The sequence below is a fragment of the Sinocyclocheilus grahami genome, unplaced genomic scaffold, assembly GCF_001515645.1.
Source record: "Sinocyclocheilus grahami isolate Dianchi unplaced genomic scaffold, SAMN03320097.WGS_v1.1 scaffold394.1, whole genome shotgun sequence".
Lineage (NCBI taxonomy): Eukaryota > Metazoa > Chordata > Actinopteri > Cypriniformes > Cyprinidae > Sinocyclocheilus > Sinocyclocheilus grahami.
The window spans coordinates 356696-370141 of NW_015505573.1; the positions used below are offsets into that span (position 1 = coordinate 356696).

Here is a 13446-nt window from a genome sequence, read left to right on the forward strand (position 1 = left end):
ACTCCACATTAAACAGTGCCAAAACGGCATTTATTGTTTGAATAGGGCCTACTGCAATTCAATGGACAGAATTTGAAATCTGAGACTTTGTTTCATATTAAAAGTACCAAAGCACAATGCTTATTACTATATATTGGATGGGAAGTACCCTTCAATGTTCAGTCCATTAACTGAAAACAGGCTAGACTAATCGATTGTTGGGATTAAGAATCGATATCGTTCCGTAAAAAATGAGAATCGATTAATATCGAGATATCGATATTTTTACCCAGCCCTAATATATATATATATATATATATATATATAAAACAATGTAATATTCAATGTAATATATATATCTATATATATATATAAAAACAGGGATGCATTTTATAGTAAAGAATTTATTTTGGATCCAGAAACACAACAAAAACAATAAGATCCAGCAAAAAATAAAAAAGGCTTGTCAGGCTCTCAAGGGTTACAGTACAGTCAACAGTTAAAAGAACACTTGAAGTGTTAATACAATTAAAACATGGATTACATTTCTAAATGTTTAAAACTTTAAGACTTTTAGAAAGTTTGACTTTTGGAGTTTACTAACTGCAGCAAAAATTTGTCAGTGCATATTCAATATGACGAGAGCACAACACAAAGCTTAGTCAATCACAACTGTCTGAAGTAATAAGCTCAACAACAAATTTAGCACATACAAACACACAGGCACACTCCATCACCAAACACATAAAATAAAGAATCTTGCTCAAGCAAAGGATGATGGGACAGACATTTTCTATTCAGCCAGTTTCGCTAGAAGAACAGCACATTGACGACTGCTCATCACCACAACACCTGAACTTGAACTACCAACCTTGGCTGACCTCATCTAAATAAACAACAGGAGAGATGAGAGGTCTGGCCTTTTCACAAACACAGAGAAAGAGAAGAGGAAGAAGAAGAGAATATGATAGACAGCAAAACAGAGCAGCTTTCTTTATGCAGCCCTGATCATGTGCTTGACAGTGGTTCAGGGTGAACTTACAGCTGGATGACCAGGGGGACAGAGACTGAGAGAGCGAGAAAGACAGCCAGAAACAGAGAGAGAGGGAGTTTTGACAGTAAAATTACCACAAGCATACCAATGAGCATTCAATAGGCCACCACTCACAACCAAACCTGTTTGTGTGTGTGCTGGTAAAGGCAGAAGAGACAGTAATGAGATGCCAGTGTCATGCATCAGTGACCATTCGAGCACTCAAACTCGCTCTCTCTTTCACTCCTCCTGCACCTCACCTTGAAACAAGAGCATCACAAACTAGACATCTGACAAGGTGTCATTTAACCTGTTGGCATGGTGATGCCACTCTTGAAAAATGCCAACGAAAGTTGTGACGAAGTCAAGGAAACAATGGTCATGTATACACTGCAGCTGAATATGGATGTCGCTTCTTTACTGAATGATGTTCAGTTGACAAAGAATTCAGTCAATTACAGGAATGATAATCACATTTGAAATTAACTTATTCAGAAAGTGATAAAATATGAAAAACATTTTAAAAACAGCTCCTCCTAAATTCAATGATTTTTTTTTCTCAAGATATCTTCTTTTATGCTCCACAGAAGAAAGTCAGTCATACAGGTTTAGGTGAACAAAGATATGCATCCTTTTCATGCTAAACAAATAATAATAAAATCACAGGCTTTGTATCAATATTTTTAATATGATATTCAATCCTCCTGATACAACATGATTCTCCAAAATATTGATCGATCTGCCCATCTCTATTAACTTCTGTTATTGAAGATAGAGCAGTTTCAATCTAAATGGACCAGTCAGCATGCCTGTGAGTGTTCTTTCCCATTTCACATGTAAAGAGACCATTTACATTCAAGTCTTAAAGGCACAGCATTGGGAAAAAATCATATGGCTTATAAAAAATTGCTCTGTACAGTATCCTGTCTTCTCTGCACACTTACATTGTTTCTTATTATGCCTCCTGATATTTTGCACATTTCTACATCATACTGCCATTTGCACTGCTATGGTCACTGGCCATACAGAAAAAATACACTATTGATAGACCTCACCTGTATAATGCACCTTCTGTGTTATACTTGCTCATGTTATAGTTATTTGCTTTGAGCTGATCTCTGTTTCTCTACATCATTACTTATATTTATTTATTCATTGCTATTTGCACTTCTGGTTAGATGCTAATTGCTAACTACATTTCATTGGCTCTGTACTTGTACACAATGACAATAAAGTTGAATCTAATCTAATCTATTCATTTGAAAATAGATATGCATATAATATGAGCCCGCACATACCCTGACACACACCAAACTCAATGCCTTGAACTCTTCCATTAACAGTATTGTTATCGCATTTCCTCTTATCAGATCATAGCGAATCAACCATCTTGAACTACGTACACATTTCAGTTGATACGAAAATACTAACAAAACATCTCATTATCATGAAAACCCTATCTACACAGACTGCCTGTTACATTATACGCAACAGCAGGTAAATCCATCAAATTCATCTGAGAAGCCTTTAAAAGCCTCCTGTTTCTCTCTCTAAATCCATTGCCTCTGTGCGCCCAGCAGTAGGTTGGCAGGGCAGGATCTAGATTTTCCTGTCTGGCACATGTAGACTTAAGCACAGCCTTCCAACTGGCACAACTATGGGGCAGTGCCTAGTCACCCAACAGGCAACCACACACACACACACACCAGGTGCTCAGGTCCACTTTCACTCCCTTCATTTATAGAACATAACTTATGATGTACAAATTAAGAGTTATTGTTTACAGGCTCTAGTGAAAGTGGCCTCCTGTAGTTCCAGTGAAAGAGGGACTTTGGACTGGCAATAGGAAGCAGATGTTGGGCAAAGGGCTGCCATTAGCTAGTTTCCCTTTACAAGAAAAGGTGAGCTATTACACAAGAAAATAAATTCACAAATAAACAGCGAAGAAGGGGCCTGCTGTTCAGCAGAGCAGCCAGATGGAAAAATTATGGGGTGATTTTAAAATTACATAAAAAAATTATGCAATGTCAAAAAAATATATATGAATAACGTATAATAGAAAAATATTTTACAGGCATAATATAAAATGTAGTAAGATAACAAAAATATACAAATATTTATAAAATATGAAAGAAAAGACCAGAATTAGAAGACAAAAGCTTAAATTTAAACTAATTTGAATGGAAGCCCCTTAAAACTAAACCGTTGATGTCTAGGTTACAAGGTCAATCTTATGTTTATTCAAAGCTTTTCTAAGGTGATCCTATTGTTATCGATCACATTGATTATTGACTATACATCACCACTGATCAGCCAATAGCTGCCAGATCAACCCCTATGAATGTCTCAGACCTCCCCAAGTTTCATAACTCTTTCTCTCTCACAAACACACATATATACATATAGACACACTTCCAGACTGAAAAAACAGGTCAGTTTATCAGTTAACCACACAGCAGACTGAGGCACATTTAGTCCTATTTAACGTCATGCATCTTGGTTGACTAGACTGTTATCCAATTGGGTATACAATTGGTCACATAAATGTGTAAAATGTATATATAATTCAATCTACTCTCCTGCACTACATGGTGCAAGTATAACAGTTTGCTTAAAGGGGTCACATAAGGCGATTTAAATTTTTCCTTTCTCTTTGGAGTGTTACAAGCTCTTGGTGCATAAAGAAGATCTGTAAAGTTGCAAAGACTAAAGTCTCAAATCCAAAGAGATATTCTTTATAAAAGTTAAGAGTCAACCACGCCTACCTAAAACGGCTCGTTCTAACACGCCCTCACATGTCTACGTCACGATGTGGGAAGATTTGCATAACGCCGCCCAAATGTTCACGCAAAGAAAGAAGGCATAACTTTTATTCTTGCTGTAGTATTGTTGTTGCCGCCGCCACCATGTCTTGAATCCCTCCTCATAAAAAAAACAATTACAATCTCAGACCGACTATAAAAGCTGATAAAGCAGCTCTTTTCTTAGACATCCTCTGATCTCAGAAGAAATAAATCTACTGAAACCAAACTTTAGGTCTGAGTTAGGGATGTTCATTTGAACCGTTTAACTGACGGTAAGAATTTTGACCGATTCATACAATCAGTTAATGGTTTAAAAAGTCATTTAAATATAATTTTTTTCAGTAATTTATCAAAATATTTCAAACTGTTTGCTGCATGGTTAAAATATGCTATGCGTACAAAATGTATCGTTGCATTGTTCACTAGCTTGTAGGGGTAAAACGGATCATAGTTGATTGTTTGCACTTGTTTCTAAGTCTTGCCGATTTATTTTAAACATTCAAGCATTTTAAAACATTCACGCTCATTCGGTTTCAGACAATGCGCGTACACAGAATTGATTCCTCTGTCGCATATCCTTGCTTCTGTTGTCTCTAAGTATTCTTGTAAACACAGACAGTTATGTCTTAAGTGAACGTAAACAGTGGAGAAAGAAATCTCCTGTGCATCATTATATTGGATCCGTGTATTCGGTCTTAAAGGGGCAGCAGCCTATAAATACCTGCTGTTTCATAAGCGCCACCTGCTGTCAGAGAGTGCCATTTTCATCTCATTCACAAAGCTAAGATCAGACCATTTTGTTTTTGCTTCAAATTTTGAAATTATACAATCCAAATAAAATGTTTTTAGTATCTTTTTTGGAGAGTAATTCAAATGCAGTGGTTGCCTCTATTTTAAATAGAGCACAGGCAAAGCCTTTGTTTATATATGAAGAGATTTATTTTAGTTGTATAATTTATTTGGGTTGGGATTTGTTTTAAAATTTCAAGTTAGTTTTATTATTTAACATTTCAATTTCACAAAGAAATATGCAGTATTTTGTCTGCAAAATAATAAATGGACACCTCTTCATTTATAATTTGTCTTAAAATCTCATTTTGTAAAAAATAAATAAATAAATTGTAAGAAAATTGTATTGTGTAATCTGTATCGTGAATTATATCGCATCGTACGTTTAGTGAATCGTTACATCCCTATACGCTACTAGTTTTTGCTGATCATGCTGATTTTTGCACAGTAAAGTTCAGCCAATGTCTTTTTTTATTCTGGCTAGTTAAATTCATTTTGAGCAACCAAAACCTGAAGAATGCCTGCCCGAAGGGCTACCAGGGATTTTGAAATTTTGCGAGCCCTGATATGGGCCTATAATACACACCCACATGAATATCTGATAAACAAAGAATGAACAACAGCCTATAACATAATTCTTTCATGATCAATATTCTTAATAAATGCAAATAAGTTGTAATGGAAATGAAGGAAATAACCATAAAAGGCATTTAGGGGATATGGTTGGGTATGTGTGTGTGTCGGACCTCTTGATGATATAAAGGTAAAAAGCTTCACAACAAACAAATCAACCTTAATCCACACATTGGATCAATGCAGCTGCTATAGGCCTCAGGGTCGCCTTATATTACTCCTCAAACTTCATATTCACTCATTGATTTGCTTTTCAGAATAGTATATCACTGAGCTCCAATGGGAGAACGGACAGAGACAGGGGCCAGGGTCAAGCACAGCTCGCATACACGTTAGCGTAATATTGATGTCCCAGCAGAAAGAAATGACTAAATATCCAGATCAATATCTAGTTTCCCTGCAACAGCCAAGCAACGAGGTAGGGAAATATAAATATACATCTTTATGACCACAGAAGCCATCATAATGAGAGAGCTGAATGAATGTTTCCCTTAAGGTGAAGTGTTTGATTAGCGGAGGGCAGAGGTTAGTGGTGATATGCTGATACAGGGAAACGAGAATGATGGCTCAGGCCGGGCGGGGGCTGTGGAGATGACAGCAGAGCAGGACCGAGCTGAAGTAAGGCCTGTTCGTACATGCTAATCGAGCTTTAAGTCATTTGTGATGAAGCCGATTTCATCATCAGGTGCTAAGGGCTTACGGAAAAACTGGGGAATTCATGAAAAATGTTCTTTTAAAATGTTTTTATCTTAGACGCAAACTTTTGAAGTTGAGTCACTGAAATTTGATCTAAAATTTGCACAATAAGTTTGGGGGCGTACGATGTTTTTAGATAATTAATAGATAATTCTAATGAAAATTGATGCTGCATTAAAATGTATCAAAAATATATAGATGCTATATTAAATATGCGCACACACACACATACATGTACATACATATATATGTGTGTGTGTGTGTGTTCTTTTGAAATTTTATTCTATTCATCAAAGAATCATCAAAAAATATTTCATAGTTTACGCAAAAATATTAAGCAGCATATCAGAATAATTTCTGAAGGATCATGCGACACTTAAGACTAGAGCAAAAGCTGCTGAAAAATACACTTTGCCATCACAGAAATTATTTACTATTAATAATTAATTTTAAAATGGACTAAAATAGAAAATAGTTATGTAAAATTGTAATATTTCTCAATTATATTTATATATTTTTCCAAATAAATGCAGCCTTGGTGAGCATAAGACACTTCTTTCAAAGACATTTTTTAAAGAAATCGTATTGACCCAAAACTTTTAAACAGTAGTGTGTGTGAACTCTCCAAACAAACTCAAACAAATAAAAGTTGGGTTTCAAATCATGATAGAAATATATATATGTATTGTGCAATATGAAATATAATTTTAAAAAGTCAGTTAAACACTTACTGCATTTATTGTCCTCCATCTGAATAAAAAAAATCTATCATAAAAATAATAATAAATGCATAAATAATCAAGTAAAAAATAAATAATCTGAGATTGATTCCTTTAATGGAATACTATAAATCAACTTCCTCTTTTCAAAAGAAAATGGGAAAGCCTAGAGCTGCCAGATCAGTCATTTTTTAATTGAAAACAATTTCACTGGAAGACCTGGGAGTAAAATACTTGATCAAGGATCTGGCAAGCCAGGTGTTTTTACTTGCCATTTAGCAATGGATATGGATCAGCCTAGCCTTATTTACAGCTTCAAACCATTAGAAAAGACAGCGGCACACTCACTGTTCATCTCAAACACAGACTAACTAACTACCATAAAAAGGCAGAAGAGCAGATAATGCCTTACCTCTTATTTAAACAAACACCTCTGCCTTACTTAATCACTCAGTCCACTCACTCTCCCTCTGTGCATCATAAAACATAAGAGGCCTGACTAAGGGGACATTCAATGACCCCGTCCACACCACCATCCAACTATTGACCCTTAAATCACAGGCCCTGTGGCAAGGGAACAGGGTGGGCTGTGGGTGGCAGCAGTGGAAAGACTGACACAGTGTTACGGCAGTAAGTAATGCACATGTGGATTAGCAGTATGATGGCCTGATCAATACCGGCGGTTCCAGCCATTAGGAATGCAGCAGAAAACGACCCCCTATGGCAATAAAGCACAGTGTCCGCATGCTACTTCATTTGCTGCCTCCATTAGTGTAATGGTATCATTATCAACTGTGGCAGTATTTTTTCTAACACTCCCACCCTCCCTCGTTCCCTCGCCTGTTTTTAGGAATCAGAAGTCATGAGCTGCACTGCCTCCTTATTTTTTCTTTCTTTTTACATCACCGGATATAAATCTGCCCCTAGCGTGGCTTGAACACAGGTCTAATTATGTATTCCTGAGTGTGTTTTATGTGGCTGTCCGACACTGTTTCTCTATTATGGACTCATTAATAGGACGTAGCGTACGGTGACGAACGGAGAGGGGGAAAACGACAAGGGGGGGCAGAAAAGCTGCTGATTACGCCAAAAGTGACACCACCTCCCGCTAAAACACCAGCTTCGACATGACAGCGGCTCGGCATTAAGACCTATAAATCGTTAGTTTAACACTAATTTACAAAGGAACATTTTGTGGGAGAAATTGATTAATCAAGACTGGCTGTGTGGCCTCATAATCAGGCCTGAACTGAAGCTAGCTGTTAATTTAACAGAATTGCCAAGGGGAACACAAACCATTTTAATGAGTGTTCACGAATGAAATAGCCTAAACAGCTTTCTCTAGCAAACACACGAGCTGAGAAAGTCAATGAGCCGAGAACTCTCTGAGTGATGGGCCGGGAGGAGTGCAAGCCTCTGAACATCTGGCAACCCTCTGTACTCTGCCACTCCAAAATAATGCATTTAGTTATTTTTATTGACTAATTTTTAATCTGTTTATTTATCGACTGTTTTTTTTCACAATCAAAAGCACTATGCTTCACAGTACAAGCAGAAAATAACATCACACAGTCATCAAGCAAGGTGTCAAAAGCAGCAGCAGAGGCCAACAGAGTTGTGAGCGCGAAAAAATAAAACATGCTCAACAGATTGACGAAAAACAAGAAAGTGCTTTTCTAATTAATAACTGTGAAGAAAGAAAAACAACAGGGCCAACATTCTCCTGCAAATGCAATAAAACGGTCAAAATGGCATTTATGATTGAATAATACTTCAGTGGGATCTTTGTGGTCACCCTGGCAACGTTAAAACCAGTAACTATGATTGTCCAATGTCCCTTGATCAACTACTAAAACAGTATTTTTGGGTTGAAAGCCATGTAAGGTCACTTCTAAAAGGATGAAGTCAGTTTTTAATAGGCTATTAGCCAATAGTCTTCCTCTTTTAGTGCATGATAATGGAAGTGCTCTTTTTATCATACATATGTGCCACATATGGTTAGGAAATGCCTGGTAAAGCTGAACTAAGGATAAAAATAATTCCTTTTTGAAATGGATAGTTCACAGGCCTTCTGCTGACATCCATCCACATCCTAGTTACTGGGCACAAATGCACACGTTTATGGCTGAGACAACAATGTACTCCCTTTTATTTATTATTATGATTAAATGGAACTGCGTTTTATATTTAGGAACCGCAGGAATACACACCAGACCCTCAGTCTAGCTGATCTGTGGTTTTCTTCCCAGATCGGTTTATTTTTATGAAGAAGAGAGATAAGACGAAATGAGATGGGGCAGGGTAGCAGACCTGTCTGTCTGTCCGTCTGCTGTACAGACCCAAAACCAGCTGGATCAAGTTCTCAGGGACTCATCTGGTCACCGCGTCAGCTGCAATAAAGTGGAGGAACCACGTACTACATAGATTCCCTGCTGTCAGGCATGATCCAAAAGCATGCCGTCAGAGAGAGCAGACTAAAACTGAACAAAAAAAAAAAGAGAAAAAAGGAGTGGAAAATGAAACAGGAGGTTATAGAAAGAGAGAATTGAATAGATAGGCTGCTGACAGAACTTCTCAACTTTGCTGACTATACTACAGACAAATCAAACACAGTCATTTGAAATGCAAGCAAAATGCTGCATTATTATATGTATTTTGGTTATCAAACTAAATCCTCTTAACCACAGACAAGTTCAGAAAGTGGCATGTTAACTTGTCAAGTACAATTATAAATAAATTTCATATTTTCAAATATGCCGGCATGTTAAACATTACTTCCAGAGACCAGAGCCAAACGAGTAAAACACAATAATTGCAATACTGCATTTGCACCATATCCAAGAAAATGATTAAATTTTTCAGAGATTACTAATTTTTATTAGAGCTCAGCGTCAGAAACTAACTTCTTCATTAAAGGGACAATAATTGCTCCCGATTTTTGTGGCATTCTTTATGACATTTTTTTCCCTATCCATTAAAGTGCCCCCTATTATGCCTTTTCGAATATTACCTTTCATGCAGCGTCATAGCTGTATGTGAAAATAAAAACATGACCCATTTTTAAATACTACAAACCTAAAAGAAACTTGACACACCTAGTATGGAATAAACGCTACATGACTTCATCTTAGAAAAAAAAAACTTTTTCTTTATTTATTCCTTCCCTTTTCAAGCTTGTACTTATTTGAACAATGCCTAAAACTTGGTATTTCAAGCACTTCCTGTGTCTGTTTTAGGGATGCACGATATATCGGCCACCATATCGGTATCGGCCGATAAATGCTCATTTTTTCTGTTATCGGTATCGGCCTGATAAGAAAATTTGGCCGATATCTTAAAGCCGATAAATAATGCATTATTTCCTTCAGAGACACTTCAGATGTGCGCTGTTCGTTTGCAGCCTTTTGTGCAATTGTACGTTGTTATATTGTGTTTATTTGATGTATATCTGATTTCTCTCATATAGAATGCGTTTGGTTAAGTTAAAAAGAGCGCTTCAGTTTACCAGTGATCATCTTTAGCTCAGCGCACGCAGCTCAAACAGCAGCGCACAACATTAATAACTATGATTGGGAATGTCGTGTATATAACAATTTGGATATAGATTTATCGGCCAACATATCGGTTATCGGCTTTCAAAAATAAAGAGTAATCGGTTATCGGTATCGGCCAAAATTTTCATATCGGTGCATCCCTAGTCTGTTTGCCTCTTTAAGAAGAATCGCTTTAAATATATATATATTATATATTATATTATGTATTCCCCAATTGTAAGTCGCTTTGGATAAAAGCATCGGCAGAATAACTAAATGTAAAATGTAATAACAAAATATAAAAGGATATATTGGAAGTATAATTTCTTACCACTGCACTAGCAACACCGAGATCATAGGTTTGAATCCCAGGGAATGCATGAACCGATAAAATACATCTATACCTTGAATGCAAAAAGCTGTATGATAATAATATTTACTGTCCAAGTATCTTTTGAAGTGGCTGTGTAATAATCAGGGTTTATGCTGTGATAAAGACCACTGTATCTACTTTCAGGACCAAAAAGCTTTACACAATGATGCTTCAAAAAAATGACACTGAAAAAGTACCAGATTCGTTTAAAAACAGCTGCACCACAACAGTTGTTTCCATTACACCGTCTCTGCAAAAATTAAAAACACAACATGTCCGTTTCCTGGCTAGCTCGTGGATGAATATTTAGTTTAGTCAGAAAACAAGACACAGAAGTGAAATAAATGAGGTTTAGCAGAACCACCTGCAGAGTGACAGACACCTGGACACGCGTCCTGACTTCATTCATTACTACCATGATTGGACACGCTGTAACGCCGCCACACAAGCCACTCCAGCCACTCCAGCAAAGTCCGTGTGTGGCAGTCATGAGAAAACACTCCCCCCGCGCTGTGTCGGATGACTGTGCGCACACAGAGACAAAACTCCTCCGATAAAAGAAGGGAAACATTACAGGAGCAATCAGCAGCATCACATGCGCACTTCAAATGAACACACAGCAGCAACCAGTGCGTGCAATACCGCCACGGACACACTGAACGGTGTCTTACAAACTCCACAACTACATGTGGTGCTTGGCGATCTGAGAGAAAACTACAAGCGATACCTTTCTCCTCTTTTCCCTCTCACTGTCATCCGATCTTTTCATGTTCCTGAAGTACTGTTTACGCTGCCTCGGTTTCATAGCGCGCAGAGCTGGGTGATGTAGTCTTTAGATTGTGCCGTTAGCGTGTAAACTTTTCTTAAGCGGATTTAAATAGAATCTTAGCTATGTTTGTGATATTATATGAAACTTGTATGACAGTAAACCTGGTGTTGTCATTTTACATTGGTGTTTTATTTTAAAGTCGCTACCAGCATTCCGGTCAGGACTACATTTTCCAGAATCCTCGCGCCAGGAAAAACCACGCTTGTAATTTGAGTCAAACCGGAAGTATATACAGGCTCAGTTGTGCTGTGAGAGGTTTCTAATGGATTTTATGCATATGAGGTGCTAGACGTGATGTTAAAAGAATGATTGTTTTACCAAATCTGTAGAGTACATATTAATAATGTATGTTTATTGTTATATATTGTTATATACATTGCAGTGTTATATAATGTACTACTAGCTCATGAAGGGAATTTGCATACACGAGTAATAGAAACTCGATTTAGAATAGAGATCAGGTATCCTTTTTTAACATTTTCAGATCGAATATGAAATAAACATCACGTTGTTTTTGTTATTGGGGCCAGGCTTTCTGACATTTTCAGGAATATATAAATAAATACAATAAAACAGAAAACAAATTTAGATTTTATATATAAATATATATATCAGGGGCGTTTCCTCCGAGGAGGCAAGGTAGGTAGTGTCTCCTCAAAAAATTGGATGAGAAAATAATCGATATTACAAACATACATCGCAAATATTACTAAACATGGCATTAAACGTATAAAAGTCACTCGTTTTTATATAGTAACACTGTCAAACAGCGACACCCGCAGGTAAAGTTACAGCGGAGGCTTGCAATAGGGTCTGGCTGCAGACTTGCACTCTCAGACTTGCACTCTCAGACTTGCACTCCCGCGAGTGACGTTCCTTGCAGTTTTTTTATTTTATTTAATTGATTAATTATTTTTTTTAATTGAATCTCTCAACATTTTGAGAAGGGTCTGGCTGCAGACATGCACTTGCATTTTCAGACTTGCACTCTCACACACCTGCACTTCCACGAGTGACGTCACTTGCAGTCTTTTTTTATTTTGTTTTATTTAATTTATTAATTATTTTTTTTAATTGAATCCCTTAACATTTTACACAAGTAGCCAGGTGGTGAAGACAAGAAAAAAGAAACTAAATCACGAAGTTACTTGCAATCGCCGCTTGCACTCTCAGCTAGGCTACTTGCAATCCACACGAATCGTGCGTGTTGCCAATGGAGACAAGACGCTGTGGTGGTTAAATGATTAAAACTAATTTAGTACTATAACATACAGGATCCTGCTAGTCATCTGTAGGAGAAAAAGACAAGACCCGCAAATCCGTGGCCACAGAACAGCAGAATATGAACGCAATGCGCAAAGTCTCTCATTAAGCGCTTTTAAACCTCCGTAGAAAACCATACACTTAATAGATCAAATGTACAAATCATACTCTGAAATGATTTTCTCAAGTAGATTAAGTGGAGGCGTATGTTTCCGCAAATACCAGGGTTACGTGCATACTAGATCTCAGGTTAGATGGAGCATGGGCACATCAGGTGAGGTGATGGGTTTCTGACTAACCGCTCGACCTTAGTTTAAGTTGTACTCAGTTACGTTAACCATGTGTATGATTTCAGAGTTAAGTTGTACGTAGTTATACTAACTATCAGGGTCTAGACAAGGGGTTCTAGAAGAACCGCTGATTAATGTTTGAGCATTACATGGGTAACTGTAGGGGGCTAAACAGACCTACTATTTAAAGCATATTAAATAGTATTAGCCACAAACCTCTGGCTAAGGATCAAAAGAATTTGTGTGACATAGATTCAATGAACGAGTAAATATAAGTAAAGAGTTAACTAGAATAATCAAATGTCAGAATAGTTAGAGACGACAAACAACCAATTTGCCTTTCAACCTAAATTTGAGGTCATACTAAAATGGAGTCAGATTTCAGTTAAACCTAAATTGAATAAATCTGCGCGCTGAAAAGTCCGAACACGCAAGTAACCTTCATCCACCACTGGATACCTTCCTTGGGCCAAGTGCGTGGACCTTACATATGTATGTATGTATG

General features: G+C 37.1%; 1 protein-coding gene across 6 annotated transcripts in view; it reads right to left on the reverse strand.

Moving 5' to 3' along the window:
- Positions 1-11501, reverse strand: part of fto (FTO alpha-ketoglutarate dependent dioxygenase) — a 181971-nt gene extending 170470 nt beyond the window's left edge. For 5 of the 6 annotated variants that reach the window (XR_001604646.1, XM_016231535.1, XM_016231531.1 and 2 more), the window contains exon 1: positions 11287-11501. Coding sequence is in view for 5 of the 6 variants with exons in the window: in XM_016231535.1 (XP_016087021.1) it covers positions 11287-11364 (78 nt within the window). In the remaining variant the exon portion in view is untranslated. The remainder of the gene's footprint in view (positions 1-11286) is intronic. The other variant, XM_016231536.1, reaches the window with a different exon arrangement.
- Positions 11502-13446: the final 1945 nt, after the last annotated feature.